The sequence below is a fragment of the Meriones unguiculatus genome, chromosome 19 (genome assembly GCF_030254825.1).
Source record: "Meriones unguiculatus strain TT.TT164.6M chromosome 19, Bangor_MerUng_6.1, whole genome shotgun sequence".
NCBI lineage: Eukaryota > Metazoa > Chordata > Mammalia > Rodentia > Muridae > Meriones > Meriones unguiculatus.
Window position 1 is genome coordinate 30,418,601 of NC_083366.1, and position 17,240 is coordinate 30,435,840.

Consider the following 17,240-nt stretch of genomic DNA (forward strand, 5'->3'; position numbering starts at 1 on the left):
AGCACAAAGATTAGGGGATGGAAAGATGGCACAACTGACTGTCACCAGCACAACATGACTTTATCTCCATGAAGCATACATCTTAGCAGTTTCTTGTAACAATTCATATAGTCCTTACAGGTCTAGTTTTGCCTTCCAAAGGTCATTTTTTCCAGAAATTCAAGATAAAAGCAAGAGTGAGTGAGAGAGAGAGAGCATAAGAACAAGGAAGAGCCAGATCACATATGTACGCAGGTGGAGGGAGAAAGAGGCAGGGAGAGGAGAGAAGGAGGGAGGAAGGCTAAGATCGGAGAGATAAATGGCATTAATAATTATGACCTAAAGTACCTGAAATTTTTCTTGTACCTCAGGAACAGGGATGGGGTTGGTCATGAGGTCACTGAGGCCGGCATTTGGATTGTGAGGAATTAGTTTGTACTGCCCTCCTTCCCTCTTCAGATCCAAGCCAAAAATGTCAGAAAGCAGGTCACTTTCCTCTGTCAGTTCCTTTAAGTCCGTCAGATCCTCAGAGGGCAGAGCTGACTCTAAGGGCTTCCTCTCTCCCTCCTCTTCATCTCCTCGCACCTCATCCTGAGTGGGGTCTGGCATGTTGGCCAGAAGCTCTGCCACTTTGATTTTCTTAGCACCTTCCACTAGACTACCCCCCAGCAGCAGGCTGGAGACAATGCGAAAAAAGCCCCTACAGACACTGGCCACGAAGTGTAAGAGGGTCACAAGCACACTCCAGTAGGACAAGAAGAAGGCTGTGACCATGTCTTTCACCGTCATCTTCTTCATCCTCTTCATCTGCTTCTTCAGGCTTTTCAGGCTGAGCATCCTAACAAGTGTTAGGACATTGTACCTGAGAGCAAATAAGGCCGACTGGATGGTAAGGAGGGAGAAGAAGCCCATGCGTGGGGCCTGCTCTTCAGGCCTCTCCTTCTCAGTCTCTTCTTTGTTGGCTGACCTCTCATTGAGATCAGACTCTGAGATCTGAGCTGCCAGCTGCATCTCAAAAATGGTGTCTTCACAGAAGTTTACAAAGAGCTCCATCTTCTCCTTTTCCCCTCCCTCATTGACCACATCAAATATGAACTGCCTTTTGGACTCCTTGACCTGTGGCTTTTCCCACTGGGTTCGGCTGGATTCGCTGATCTCAAAATAGACCCTCTCAATGCGCTTGGCACTGCCCATGATCTCAATGCGACCTAGGAAGGGTTGGAAGTAGTTGAGGACGCTCTCTGCCAGCTCCAGGAAGGTCTGCAGCCTCGTGTCATTGGGCATGTGCTCTGAGAGGTTGGTCAACAGAACAGCGACATTGAAGCCAATGTCCTTTGCAGGCTCGTGGAACCGTTTGACAAACTCTTCATAATCCAACGTCTCGTTTTCATCTGTTTCTGCACAGGACAGCAGGAACTCGGTCTCCGACTGGGTATAGTGCTTGTGGCTCTCCATGGCTTTGTGGAAGTCTCTCTTGGAAATGACGCCTTTGCCATCAGGGTCATACTCCTTAAATGTGTCGGAGGATGTCAAGTCCTTTAGTTTCAAAAACATGTCAAAGAACTTGAGAATCATCTCCACATTGTTGGATGACTCCACAAGCATGTCCACCATCTGTTTGCCTATTGTGCCATTCACAACGTTACCTGGTGGAGAAGCATTGGTAGTTGTTTTAAAATGAGCATCTTTGACAAAGCTTATATCTATTTAAAAAAAAAAGTTATACAGACCTGGAATTAAAAATGAGCTAAAGTTAATGATTTAAATTTCCTCCCAATGTATGAGGCCTCAAAAACAGATGTATAATTATTTCTAACCTAACATCTCAAAAAGTGATTATACAAACACGGGGAAAGCCTTAATTACCAAGTAATTAGGTTCCATGCACAAAATCATATTCCTAGGCCTGGGAGGTGGCTCATCAGATAAGGACCCTTACTGTTATGACTAACATCTTGAGTGCCCCCTCTCTCCCCCTCTTTTCTTTCTTATTCCTCCCTTCTTTCCTTCCCCTCCTCTGTCTCTCTCCCTCCCTGTTTCCCTTCCTCCCTCCATCACTGACTTACAATAGAAACTACTGTCCTGTTATCTCCCTATCATCCAGTGTTTGGAGTTTATGAAGCCCAAAACAGATAGTATGCTGTGTGTGGCAAGGGGCTGTAACATCTGTTTGTAAAATGGACACATGTGGTTAAGAGCCCATGGTGGGCTTCCTGGAATGCTGTGAGGAAGACCCATCTCGCTTGCAGCAGGACTGTTCTCTGGGGATGGGATCCTGGTGTGTATAAACTAGAGGAAAGAGCTGAGCATTAGCAGGTGTGCGCTCATTGCTCTGTCCTCTCTGACTCTGGATGCAACAAAACCAGCTGCTTCAAGCTCATTTCCCCGGAACAGAACGGGCCACGGAAACAACCATTTCTCCACTAACTTGCTTTTGTCAGGAACTTTCATTACAGCAACAAGAGAAGAGACTAAGACACCTGGCAATGCATCAGAGCCACTGGGCATTGCTTCTTGGTGTTATATCTTGCTGCACAGTGATGCCAAATACAAGCAAACTTTTGTGGGAAAGGAACAAAAGAGAACTTGAAAATATACATTTAAAGTCCTACCTTCTAACATGGACAGTAGCATGACCACCATGTCCTTCTGGAGATCCATTAGTTCTTTCAAGAGCTCAATCTGGCTAGAATCCTGGAAACATTAATATATTGCATTTGGGATAAGGAGAAGAGCACATGGGAAGTCCTCGCAGAAAACTTCCTGCTTGCTAATACTGAAACCCTAAGGCATCGTAGAACGATGAAATACTTCAAATATAAACACATGGCTTACTGAAGATAGACACATGATGAGGTGAAGACCTTCTACTGCTCACCTGATGTGTGTGTGCTGGCGTGCCTGAGGACATGTGCCCAACAGGTCTTGGGGAATGTGCTAATGCTACACAAGATTCAGCTGCTTCTGCATATTGACACATCTTCACTTGAAAAGACTATAGTTTTCCTTCTCTCTGACTTCTTTGTTCTTATCTTTTTTACATGCATTTATTCCTTTTGAGAGAGACTGTGCATGTGCACGCATGTACACTTACACATAATATGTGCTGATATGCCACTGCAAGCATTTGAAGGCCATAGGACAATTTACAGGGAGTGGCTCTCTCCTTCTACCATGGGGGTTCTTGGCACCAAACTTGGTCCCCAGGCTTGGCAGCTAGTGTTTTCACCTCTGAGTCACCTGTTTTCTGACTCTAACTCTTGTATTCTTTTTTTTTTTGTCTATCACGTGGTAGACACCCATTGCTAACAGATATGCCAGGTCATTAGATACCACCAAGATTCCCTGCACCAAGGCGGCACATTTAGCCAGGGATGACATTCATATTTTCTATTCACGTGTCTTTAGTTTGAAATGGGACATGCATCGTAGAAGGAAAGCAAGAAGCTGATGTTCCCAACAGACATTGTGAATTAACATCAACTCCTTGTTTATCTCCACAACCATCATCTTCTCTCTGACTTTCCTGGTAGTGGGTGAATGTCATCTTTGCTTGTGTGTGACCCTCTAAGAACTTCCTCTCCTTAACAAATTTATCACAGGCTTCAAATCCCTTTTCAATATCCATAAGCGGGAGGAAGACCAGAAAATGAGTCAGAAGGCCGTGAAATGACAGTCTGCTCTCTCCTCATTCCTTCACCTCCTTTGTTCAACCTCTATGCTCAACTTGCATCAAGTGTTCTGGGAGCTGGTTTTGGTGGTGGGGTACTCAGCAGGAACACATCTGGCATGAATTCAGTTGTGCTGCTTTTCAGTTTTCCATGTCAGGGTGGGAGACTTTAGTGGTAGAGCTGTCCATAAGTAAGTCATCCAATGAACTTTCTGATGATGTAGTTGCTTTTAAGTCACTCATCCTCCTATAGGTAACTCAATCAACTCATTGGTTCACCTAAATTGAACTCTGATAGAATGCTTTCTTCAGTCAGTAGATGACCTCTCCATCAGAAGCATAAAGTGTTTTTATTAAAAAATTTGATGTATGGGATAGAGAAATGGCTCAGTGGTTAAGAACAATGGTTGCTCTTGCCCAGAACCTGAGTTTAACTCCTAGCTCCCACATCAGGTGTGTCATTACCATCTAACACTCAGGGGAGCCAATGCTCTCTTCTGGACTTTTTTTCTGCAATAACATACACATATCTAACATAGATAGTCACACAAAACACAACACACACACACACATCTTTTAAAAATCATCTACCATAACTAGCTATGTGATATTTCATTTGTAACTTCATTACAATAAAATGATTTTATTAAAAAAAAAATTTGACAAAAAACATTTGACATATGGTAAAAGAGCCATAGGGAAATGATGTAAAGAGATAATATCAACACATAAGGAAGCAAACGTAGTTGCTGGCAGCCACAGTCCTTGTTGTACCCACTCAGCTAAAGGCCACTGACGTACCTGAGACAGCTTCATCTGCATATGAGCAAATACATGGAGAAAGCCCACAACAGCGTCCCAGAGCCTGCTGTGTGCCAAGCTCTGCTGGTTTCCAGTGCAAGGACCCTGTGGCACGAACACAGGGACAATGATCACTTGGGATTGTTTATTTGGCCAAATAAGCGTTGGGGAAAGAAGAAATTTAACTCCCTGTTTGCATACACTGACTGTCAGCTACTTGTCTAAGAAGAGAGAGACATAAAATGAAAAGAGACACGACAGGGATAAGGTGCCCTTGCCAGTTAGTGTCCTTCCTGAGATTGTCTAGTTAAGCACCCCTAAAAACATCTCTGAAGTTTTGATGGTTTGTTTCTGTATGAACACTAAAACACTGGACATACTGATTATTTCTTCTGTTTATAAGAAAAGGGGAGGTTACCGATGGTTAACCCAGAACTCACTCTGCAGCCCAGGCAGGCCTTGAATTTCAGATTTTTCTACCTTACTGTTGGGTTTCAGTCCTGGGACAAGCATCTGAGGTGCCTATTTAACATACCAAAGGAGGCCCAGCTTCCAGGTTCTCCAGCATTCCGCACTCTGTTGCAAGGAATGGCTTGGCATACCAGCCCTCTGCCCTGAACTTTCCAGCTGTGGGCTTCACCTCTCAGAAGCTCTTCCCTATGTTCCAGACATTTTGAGCTCTCTCTCTCTCTCTCTCTCTCTCTCTCTCTGTAGAGAAAAGGTTTGGGCATTTACCTGGATGTACTCCGTGAGCGTGTTAAACACTTGCTTCGCCACTTGGATGGCTTTGGAGAAGTTGCGCTGGCCCTGCTCATCTATGATGTCTTTCCCAGAGTAGTACCAATAGAAATCACTAATGGATTCCTGGAAAACAGAGACTGTGCTGTGGAAGGGCACTAGCCAGTTGTCACCGACCCAGCCAGGCATGGAAGCCAGCACAGAGGAGAACTTAGGTACAGTGGCATGGGGAAGCTGAGAAGTAAACCCCTCATCAGCACCATGTGAAAGTGCACCATGTGAAAGTCCCCACCGTCCCCAGAAACACCCCCATCAAAATGACTAGCAGAGAACTTAGCTTTGAGAATTATTTTCTGATGACCTTGAATTTAACAAATGTAATAATTCAGGAAGAATAATGTATTTTTCCATTGAGTGAAAATGGGTGTTTATAATGTGGACCTGGCAAGTAGGCAGGCCATGGAATAATGTTTTTAGGGTTACAGACGGCTGCCACCTTTTCTTCCAGAGAAGCCAGGAGTATTTCAGCAAGATGATTCCATGGTGCTTCTAGCTTTTATAGCTAAAGACAGCGTGTAGCCTGCTTATGATCACTGAGAGCTAAAAAAAACCAGCTCCTGTGAGACTCATATTCACCGATATATTCTACATCAACTCACACTTTGATGAGGTCTTTATTGGTTAATTAAATAATATAATTTTGTTAAATATATGAACTACATCTGAGTTTGGTGACATAATCTTTAAGAACTTACAAATATGTGTTCAAGAATGGACTTTTCTCCCATCAAGGAGAGGAAGGATGGGAAGAAAGAAGGAATGAGGGAAGGGGAGAGAGCGTGAGGGACAATGGAAAGGTGGGAGGGAGGGAGGGAGGGAGGGAAAGAGGAGGAAGAGGTGAAAGAAAGGATAAAAATGAAGTGAAGAGTAGAACAAAATAGAGGCAGAAGGAGATGAAGAGAAGAGAAGAGAAGAGAAGAGAAGAGAAGAGAAGAGAAGAGAAGAGAAGAGAAGAGAAGAGAAGAGAAGAGAAGAGAAGAGGAGGAAAGAAACTGAAATGGCCATACTCCTTTATTTTTTCAGAGGACAACAGATCTGTCCTGGTAATGTCATGCTATAATCCCAGCTATTGGGGGTGGAAGTAGCCTAAGACAAAACCCACAAGTTTAAGGGCTTCCTGGGATACAGTGAGAGTTTAAGGGTCAGAATCCTGGTAACAGGAAGAATCATTTTATTTTTAAAATATTAAAGAAAAAGCTGGAAGTTTGAACTTCCATACTGGGTCTGACTCTCTTACAGGAAATGAGAGAACTAAAACCTTAACAGAGCTATTCTCATTGTAGAGCTGCTCCCCGTTAGCTCCAACCTGGTCAACAGGTTAAATATAATTATAGTGTCTGAAGATATCTGTTTTGTTTTTGTTTTTGGAGACAAGGTTTCTCTGTGTAGCCTTGGCTGTTCTGGACTCGCTTTGTAGACCAGGCTGGCCTCAAACCCACAGAGTTCTGCCTGCTTCTGCCTCCCAAGTGCTGGGATTACAGGCGAGTGCTACCACACCTGGCTGTGTCTGAGAAATTTTTAAGCCACAAGGTGTTAAGGTAAAGTTCAAATCAATGAAAATATTAAAACAATTGTAAAACTCAACTTGGGTGTAGGGAGCCAGTGGGAAGAACTCTCTTTTCTATTCTTAGGAATGTCTCAAATACTCTCCCCTGTTTTGTATCAACTGGAGAAGCAGGAAACATGTGTCAAAGTACTTCACAAAACAAATGTAAACTAGCACTGACCTCAAATTGAGAGGTGACAAAAAGCACATATTTACAAAAAGAAAACAATGAGCATGTTAGGGGCCAGGGTCGGAGGTCAAGGTGCTGCCACTCTTCCCTAAGAATTGTGGGAAGGTTGTAATCAACAATTAAGCCCATACCTTATCTAGCCATAATAAATCCACACACATTCAAACCCACTTAACAGCACTTCTGCGGTAGGTCAGCTGACCCCAGTGTCACTTGTGACTGGCAAGTATGACCACTTACCTGCACTCGGAGGAGGTAGTCCACGGTAGAGATGATGATATTGACAGTTGTGTTGTTGCCAGTCTGAGTTCTCAGGTAATTCTGAAAATCTACATAAGACCAAAATCCTTATTAAGACCCCCCTCAGAAGTACAAAATAAGGTGACCCTATAAGTCATCGATGCCACCTAACACTAACATTAGGGTGGCCAAAGGCAGTACTTTGTCTGATGGTTTGAGCATGACATCACTGGCATTTCCTATAAACTACCAGTTAGATAGTGGTAGAGAGTCTGCCTCTCATGTGTCAGAGCCCAGTTGATTTCCAGCCACACACATGAAAACCAAAGTGAGCAATCATCTCCTAGAACATAAGCTTCACAGAACACCAATGCTCCACTCAGACTGAGACATCGCACACATCATCTTATCTCACATTCCAGAGCTCCATGCTTATAAGGGACTGAGGAGGTTTCTATTGTTCAGGACATGAAATGGAATCTTTCGCTCAGGCACCTGACATCACCTCAAGTACTACACCCAATTTTTGGAAAACAAAGACAGTGAGGTGTGAGTCCTGCCTTTTTGGACCTGCAAGCTGACCAAGAGCTCGGTGTGAAAATCAGGAATAGAAATATGCAAAGCTGTAGGCCCAAGGTCAATAAAACTAATACAAAAGAGACAGTCGTCCACATTACTGTGAAGGCATTATTGTTATTGTTGTTTATTAATTTTTACATTCTTTGTTTTCACTAACATTACAATAGTGGGAAGAACCAAGCAAAGCCGGCTATACGGTGCACACCTGTAATCTCAGCACTTTTGGGAGGCAGAGGCTGGAGGAGGCTGGTGTACAGAGCCAGTTTGGGGCCTGCCAGGCTATACAGTGAGACTCTGTCTCAAAAACTGGAAGGGAGAAAGGGAGGATTAGTACAAGGAATGAGGGAAGGGAATAAGTAAGAGTAGAAGTGGGAGAGGAAAGAAATGGAGAGAAAGGAGAGAGAAGAAGGGAAAGGAAGAAGGAGAGAATGGGGGAGGGAGGGATGGAAAAGCTATACAAAGTCTTTGAAAGCATCAGTGGCACCTACCAATTGCCTCAGCCCAGTGTTCAGTGCCTGCAAAACCATGCTCAAGAACGCCCCACCAACTCAGAAGCTGAACCCCAGTTGGAAGCCATGGGTGTCTGCTGTCAGGGCTGCAAACGTCACTTCCTTGTTATCATCAGCCAGGGCTGCAGATCACCCACCTGAGTTATGGCCCTCACAAAGCAGCTGCAGGAATCGGAAGAGGTCACAGGTGAACTCATCATCCTGCAGTACCTTCTCTCCTGTGGGAAGGGCAGAAGATGAATGTGACGGACTGTCCCCAGGCGCCCTCCCTCTCACCCCCACCTCCAGCACTTGCATATCCAGCCAGTAGCTTTCTGCACTCAGAACAGAACCAAGTCCCAGCCACCGCGCTTCTATCTGAAGCTCCTAGATCATGCGCTTGGCAGATACATGTACTTTTTCTGTATCAGAAAAGAACAGGTAAATCTTAAAACTCAGGTTTCTCTCTGTTAGAAGCAGCAGCATGGGTTGGCAACATTTTACAAATAATCCAAAAGTTGAAACTTCCTTCCCTGCTTCCTTGTGTTGTGAATAGTAATGAACTCTTTTATCTTTTATAAATGTTACACTAGCTTTGCTCTCAAGGCCTGGTCATATGGCTCATGACAAAGCCACTAACATATTCACAAAACAGCACCAAAGGTTTCTTTTAATAAATCATAATTAAAAGATCTTTATGGATACTGTCAACTGCTGTAAACTTTTTCTTTTCTTTCTTTCTTTTTCGTTTTCTTTTTCTTTTTCTTTTTTTTTTTTTTTTGCTTGTTTTTTGTTTTTTGAGACAGAGTTTCTCTGTGTAGCCTTGGCTGCCCTGGATCTGCTTTGTAGACCAGGCTGGCCTCGAACTCACAAGAGATCCACTTGCTTCTGCCTCTCTGAATGATGGGATTACAGATGTGCCATCAACTTGTTAACTGAAAACATCAGTACTTCATGTGTTTTAAATAGAGAGATGTCTATTGGGGAGGTATTTTCAGGTAGGGAGCATAATCTATGTGAAACCCCAAGAAAGGCTTGAGGGTTCAGCTGAGAGCTCATCACTAACATAGGAAGTTAAGAAGACAAAATGGATAGTCCCTGGGCAGAAGCCATGTTGAATTACAAAAACTACAAATACTTCATGACCAAGGATGAAGACTCAGGAAAGGGCTTGATCCCTTACCTATTTTGCAATTCACAATCACAGTTTCCTTCGAGACACAAAAACACAAGGAAAGAAACAAACACAAAACAGCATCACACAAATGAGAACTGATTGTTGAAGCAAAAATGTGTAACTGGGAAAAATGTCAAAGTTATGAATGTCTTCTTGGGAATGTATATTTGTTTAGAAAGCAAAATGACCAAAAAAAAATTAAAAAAGGAAAGAAAAAAAAAAAAGAAAGTTGTTTTGCCAGTGAATGGATATACTAACGTATTTAAATAAAATGATAACTTCACAGGCTGGAAATAGTTTGGGTTGAAAAAGAACACTATGCAACCAATGTTCATGTGCTCGGCTAGAAAAATGAATGATCATGGAGACAAGAGAGCTGATGGACTTACCAGTCCGCAGTCTGTGACTTTCAAAGTGAGAGGCTTCATATAATGGTAGGGGTAGGAAGCAAAACCATTTTGATAACTAATGTAAACATTAAAAAGGTATATATAATCATTGTACTTGTTTCCCTATTGACCCCCAAGATACGATAAAATTGACACATATACCAATCTAATAATGCAGCAAGTTCAAAGATTAAGAGGAACCTCCACACATGGCTGATAAGTCCATTCCTCAACGCTTAGTCCATGATAGGAGAACAGTTTAGGCTGATAGACAAGCTAAACTCTCCATTGATGGTTCTGAGTATCATTTTCATGAGCCATGTCAATCAGAAGACTCTTCAAAATGATATTGAAATCAAAAAATCATGAGTTCATTCAGACATATTGATTTCTTTCCCTGTGAGTCCAATAATATTTTATTTCAGAAAGTGGAAAATAGCATATGTATGTATGTATGTTTTTTCAATGTTCAAAATGTCAATGGCAAATATTTCAGCCTTGTGGAAAGTATTCAGAAAAATTAACTCTAAAGTAACAATACTGAGGAAGTCTACCTGCGTGCCTTATGTGCAATAAATTATAACCAATCTTTCATTATTGTTAGCATAGTGATGTTTTCTTGACTATAGGCTGAAACACAAGGAACATCACTTATTTAAGGACACTGCACACAGCAGAAAAATGGGGAAGAAGGGAGAAGGATGGGAGGGGATGGGGGAAGCCTCTTTTCTATCATTGATGCCAGGTACATACCAAGATACTTCTGCCTCCCGAACTCACTCAACTAAAATGCTGCCATCACCCATGCTGCCAGTATGTGGTCTAGTAACAGAGACAGAAGATGGCTTTATGTCTGCAGGTGGTGCACAATCAACAAGTCTGTTTTGTGATATGTGCAAAAGAAATTCCTCTGTCAGATGCAGGCTAAGATTAACAATAAGTAATGAGATGGCGGAGTTAGATGGGGGTGAAATTGCTTTTACAGCATTGGGATATTTACAGTGGTCACATGGGGGCTTATATGAATATGATGCTTAAGATGTCCAATACTATCACACAGAGGGAACAGTTTAGATGCTGTTGCTTGTGAGGAGTCTGTTCTTTGCATCTTAGCTCTTTCCATCTATAAAATGAGACTACCATGTACCCTGCCAGCAGCTCTTCTTCATCCTCACTATGCTTATAGATTGTAAAAAGAATAATTTTTTAAAAGTTTGCATGAGGAGGGGGAACAACGTGCCTGTCCAAGAGATTGTTATTTGTCTATGTTTAATTGTATTTATAGCTTACGAAAATTGCCTTCATTGAAAAGGAGTTATGTATTCACAGAGTTCGAAGTTTTTATTGTGAAGAAACCACATAGACCTCCTTTGTGTAAACTAAGAATGAAACAGTGATTCCACTTTTATGTCACCTAATAAAGTTAACACACTATGATTCTTACAGCTGGCTTACCTGGGTTATACAACAAAGGAGCATCCGTTCAAGTTCAGTAAGCCATGTGGTGCTAGGGGTGGAGATGTGTGTCTGTGTGCCTGTGTCCATGTGTAGAACTAGGGAAGATTCAGAATGACCAGGACACATTGTGAAGTTCTTAGCCTCTTTCGCAGCTAAAGCTTGGTTCAGTTGCTACTAAGATGAATGTATAATAAATTGGCAATGCTTATAATAGAGCCATGAAATTGAATGACATATATAAAAATTCTACACATTAAAAAATAATGGAAAATGGATAGATCCCAAAGACTAGTGTTCCCATTATTGTAGGGTTCTGTTATATCAATAACTCTAATAATAAGCCGCATAATATTGTCCACATCAAAGGAGTTCCCCTGCAATCTCTCATTTAAATGAATCCCAGAAATGCCCCATGGCAATGGAGAAAATTATATTCAAATTGATTTTCAGAGATTTAAATATCCGTTTTGTGTGATGTTAAAGCTAAAAAATTCATACTGAAAATACTATTAAATAGTAGAAACTTGGCTATTTTATTGCATGGCTTTAGTTCTAATACTACTTTTTAGGCAGCTTAATCATAACTTCTGTAGTAATCTCACAATTCAACTAGCAAATAACTTCTTAAAAATGGGATCACAGCTCCCATTTAGTGAGCATGAGTTTGTGCTGGAAACATAATTTTATTTGAGATTTGTAATAATATAAGTTAGGTAGGTATAATCTTTTTTGTAATTCAAGAAACAACTTGGAATGTTGGGAACTTGACTAACACCATATAGCCATTTACTTGTAAAATATCTGAGTCCAGTGACTGTCAATAAGTATCCAAATGACTCCTCTAGGCCAGGTGCCTTTCCAGGTGAACAGTGCCCTGAATCTGAAAAGCCCACAGTCTGATGGAAGAACCAGGAAGGGAACAGCATATTTCCAGATTTCATGGTCTTTCTTGAATCCAATGTATCTTACCATCTAGTCTTTGTAAAGCTAACATTAGTCACCATTAACATCTTTTACTAGCAACCATCATACATACTATATGTTCTTCACATTATGAACTTATGTTTTAAAACCCAAGGAGACCATTTTCAATATGTGGCTTTGGGGAAGTGTGATAGTTAGCATTAACTGTCCATCTGACAGTCTGAAATCACCTACAGCGTGGACTTCTTGGCATGCCCTTGGGGGAGCGTCTTGATTACATGGGAAGACCCATCTTGACTGTGTGCAAGACTGTTTCCTGAGTAAGAGATCCTGGACTGTATGCATAAAGTAGAGAGAGTGAGCTATGCATAACATCCAATGTGCTCTGTTTCTTGACCATGACATCAATGTAACCATCAATTCAAGCTCCTGCTGCCTTGCCTTCCCACCATGATGGGCTGTGCCCTTGAACCGTGAGCCGAAACTGAGCCCTTTCTCCCATAAGTTGTCCCTGTCAGGCTGTCTGATCACAGAAACAAGAAACTAATGCAAGGAGTCTTTCATCTTGAATTTTTTTCATCCGATTTTGCTATGGAGAAGAACAAATTTCTCACCTCATTTTGTGTCTGGCCAATCAAATTGGTTCAAACTCATAAAGGTGCTTTGAAATTTGCAAAGCACAAAAGGAGTGTGCTGGTTGACTCATGTCATGGAGTAGGGAGAAGATATAAGAAACGTAATTAAAAGAGTTTTTTTCTTTCTTTCTTTCTTTCTTTCTTTCTTTCTTTCTTTCTTTCTTTCTTTTTTTTTGTGTGTGTGTGTGTTTAAAGAATGCCAACAAATGGCGCCCAGATGTCCAGCTTAACATAATGAGTAATGCTGTACAGGAGACAGTAGCGTATGGAGAGAATATGCCGTTTCAGGATACAAGCACAAGGTTTACTGCTATCGCTGGTTTTATTCCTGCTTTTCTCCCAGAGGAGATTCTCTGGTTTTGTTTCATTGCAGAGTGGGCAATGCAACTAAGAAATTAGTGGGTAGAGGTTGAAATGTTTGTAAAGCCAAAAGCATCACTAGTAAAAGGAGAATACCTGGTAACTAAGAGCTGGAATTCTCCATAATTGCTACCCAGCCCTGCTCCATGCGCTTTTGGTGTCAAGTTCCCACAGCCTCCTGGGTAGGCTTGGGAGCCGGGAGGAGCAGAAAGCTGTACAGGACAAAAGATTAAAGGCAAAAAGCCTGTTTCAAGAAAACAGGTTCGTCTTGAGCAAACTAAGCTGTCAGAGGAGCAGCCTCAGGTTAAGAGATCAACAGATATTAGCTTTCCCAGTCGCCACTAAAAGTTTTAGATATCGATATGCTCAATGCTGCCTCAATGCAAAATGGTTGGTGTGTTAACTCAAATATATGGTAGGTTTTGCCAAAGAAGCAAATGAGATGTTTCTGGCTGGGTCCTCTGCAAGAACACCTGGGTAACTTCTGGCCATTAGGAATCTAGCTCGAAGCCCAACAGCAAAAAGTATGAGTCAATCCAGAAAAGAAAAGCAGAAAGTCATCAGATTATAAAAGAAAAGGGTTTGGGTCCTTGATTACCTCCTTTTACAAAAGCAATAGCAAGTTTTGTCTATATTAAAAAGAAAATCCATTTTTTTTCAAACAGAAAAGGGGAAAATATTGTGGATATAAACATGTTTTTGTTTTGATCCCAGGTCTGAGATGTGAGACTGATTCAGATAGTCCACGGCACTAGATTATTTGCCTCACACAAGCTCTGAGAGGAACTCTTTGCCAGCTGCAGATAGTTTGAAGTGGAGAACTCTGGAAAGAGAATAAATGCCAGAGCCCAGAGTGTGGAGATCTGAGAGAGAACAAGGCTGCTCCTGCTTCTCCCCTGCTGCTCCTCTGCTTCTCCCCTGCTGCTCCTAGTTGCTGTTGTGAAACAAAAAGATGAAGATCTCCTGAAACAAGGATTGGACTGGCTCCAAGGAACCTGTCAACCCTGACCAGCAGGAAGCAGCTAAGAAAGAACTGTGCTCCCACCAACCCTTTCTCTCTCCTATCTGGTATTGGAGTGTTGGAAGGGATTGGGGTGGAGTAGGAAAAGAAACATTTAAAAAAAATGAAAAGAGTTCCAAAAAAAAAAAAAAAAAAGAAAAGAAAAGCACACCAATCTCAGACATTCAGATTCCACCAAGTGCTTCAAAGGTTTAAAAGAAAATTTGTTTGGTTCTGTGAACCAACATCAAAGTCTTCCCTAAAAGCAAGGGGCAGAATAAAGTACATAGGACACCAAGAGTCACTTGGGAATGGAATTTGAAAAGAGAGAAAGCTAGCACATGGTGAAGCAATAAAAAATTTTGTGTTAGAGTCAAGGTAGCCAGTCCTTCAAGATTAATAGACTCTTCTGTTTAATTAAAAGTTAATCTCTGTTGCTTCAACATCACGGGAATTTGGAAGTTCCAATAAATGTTTAAAACTTCAAGGTAAAATAAATTTTAAAGAGAGCAGAGACTGGAGAGGTTTGTTTTGCAATTTAATGTTTAGGGGGGATTTATTTTTAATCAAACGAAGTCTATAGAATCAGATTGACTCAAAGTTTTATTTTGCCCATGACATCCACACAACGATCAAAAATGAAGCACAGTCTTATCTGCTATTCTCCAGAAGACTTTTTGAAAGGACCAACACTACACTCTCAAGATCCCTCATGATGAGGTTAAATGCTTCTGATAGACAAGAAGCTAAAATTCCAAGGATGGGATGGAAATATTCATATAGGCTCTGTCTATTCTTTCATCTGTTCGTTTTTCTGAGACAGGGTCTCACTATACAGCCCTGGCTGTCCTGGAACTCACAGCCATAGGCCTGCCTCTGCCTCCCAACAGCTGTGATTAAAGGTGCGCACCACTATGCCCAGCTGGTATAAGGTGATTTGTAAGAACCTATATAAACATAAAATACACAGATAGGCACAAAGGGCAGTACGGAGTAGACTACACAGCCACAAAACAAGATTGCTGAAGGTTTTCTGATTTTATCTGGCTTCTATTTTAGTTGTTTTCTTTTGTTTGTTTGTTTGTTTGTTTGAAGGTTTTGTTTTCTGTTGTTGTTCGTTTGCCTGTGTGGGTTTAATTGGGAAGTAGAGGTCTTTGTCAGAGTGGGAGACATTCAGTAGGAAGCAGGAAACAGGAAGCAGGAAACAGGAAGCAAACTAACACGGCAACAACTGCAGTAAGAACCGAAGAATGCACATCCTCAGTCCCAAATCCTGACATACAAACCTGAAACTACCCCCTGGTTCCTAATGCCATTTTCCTTTTCAGATTAGGAATAGCACAAATAACAGTAAAATTTCCAAAAATAAAAAATGAAGGAAGGAAGGGAAAGGAAAGGAAAGGAAAGGAAAGAAGGAAGGAAGGAAGGAAGGAAGGAAGGAAGGAAGGAAGGAAAGATTGATTTTGAAGCTTTACACAAGAAGTGCAAAAATGGGTTCTGCTCATGGAATTCACAGACTCAGCAGAAGGAATCAGCATGCTTACATTTCCACCTTGGCCTTGCAACACAGCTGTGTGGTGTCCACTAAGTCTGGCCACCTTCCTGACTTTCTGACTCATCTGTCTCCTCACTCATAACAACCAGCCCACAGCTTCCCTTACTAGAGGATCTGTGGGCACCAGAACCTCCGTTCATGTGAGCTGGTGAATTCTGTAACTGTGGTCATATTCTCTCCATCAGGATTAGGTACCATCAGAAGATGGGATCTGGTCATCGCTTCCCCAGGACTGAGCCTGTGTGGTGTGAGCTTTGGAAGGAGGGTAGAGATTTTCAGAAGGATGACAAATTTTCCTTCTCCAAAGAGGTGTAATCTTTTCTTCACTTTTAGAGAATATTAAACTAGTGGGCTGAACATGGCAAAGATGGCCACATACCCAAAGTGAGTCACTACAAGAACTCTTCAAGAAGAGTTGGAGAGGGGTCACTTGCAGAGATCTAGGATCAGTGGAATGTTCCAGTGTGTCTCTTGGTTCAAAGAGCCTTGTGGACATACTAGGCACCACTTAAAAATAAATTATATATATATTTCCCCCCATTTTCCTCCTTGTTCCTGCACTTCCCTTCAGAGGTTGCAAACACTGTCTCTTTGAAGAATAAAATGGTGACACTGTCTTGAGTTGTTCTTTAAATTTAGTTCCAAGCATGAAAATTAGCTTTTATGCCAAAGGGTTTTTAAAATCTGTGATATTTTCAAAGGAAAAGAAAAAGAACCTGCTGGCCTCCTGTGGGAAGGCCAGTGGCAGAGTACACTTGACTGGTCACAGTTCATTACTTCTGATGTGTCACAGATTGCCATGCACTTGATACAGTCATAAAGCCACAGTATGTTCATGATGGACACACAACAGGGGGATGGGTGCATACATTCTAGGACTCCTTCATTCACAAAACAGTTGCAAAAACTGGGCCCTTGAGGACCATTGTGTGAATAAAAGAAACACAAGAGAACAAATCAAAACAATGTTATTTAAATCGTGTGCTCCTTCATATCTTGTATATGAATACTTTTTCAACTTCACAGAAATAAGACACAAAGAAAGGAAGACAGCTTGGTTTATAAATGTTAAACAAAGTAACAGGATGCAGGGTAGACATTAAGTAATTTAGCTATCCAAACAGACAATACAAAGGAGAAAAAATGGACACAAAAGTCACTATCAAGGATATATACACAGGTAACCCCAGACATAAAAGCAAACAGCCGCCTGGTTTAATAGTTACCACGCTCATGAGTGATGACTGAGGAAAGGAAGGTGGTACATGACAGTAGTTGAAAGAAAAGAAAATGGAAAAAAGAAGTTGAAAGTAGGGGTTTTTGTTTACTTGTAATGAATTAGAATAGAAAAGTGATTCATTAATCTAGGTAATTCGTGTGTGACATGGAAAATAACGAAGAAACAAAATCAACCTCTGAATGAGAGGTGTACATACCTCTTCACTGTCATG

The 17,240-nt window shown here is 41.5% G+C and overlaps 1 protein-coding gene across 1 annotated transcript in view; it reads right to left on the reverse strand.

Annotated features, from left to right (window-relative positions):
* The window catches only part of Ryr2 (ryanodine receptor 2), a 533,102-nt gene that overhangs the window by 32,218 nt on the left and 483,644 nt on the right, over window positions 1-17,240 (reverse strand). The window contains exons 84-89 of the mRNA XM_060372656.1: window positions 8,450-8,530; window positions 7,225-7,313; window positions 5,186-5,314; window positions 4,451-4,555; window positions 2,592-2,673; window positions 328-1,625 (exon numbers count right to left, since the gene is read on the reverse strand). Coding sequence (XP_060228639.1) covers window positions 328-1,625; window positions 2,592-2,673; window positions 4,451-4,555; window positions 5,186-5,314; window positions 7,225-7,313; window positions 8,450-8,530 — 1,784 coding nt within the window. The remainder of the gene's footprint in view (window positions 1-327; window positions 1,626-2,591; window positions 2,674-4,450; window positions 4,556-5,185; window positions 5,315-7,224; window positions 7,314-8,449; window positions 8,531-17,240) is intronic.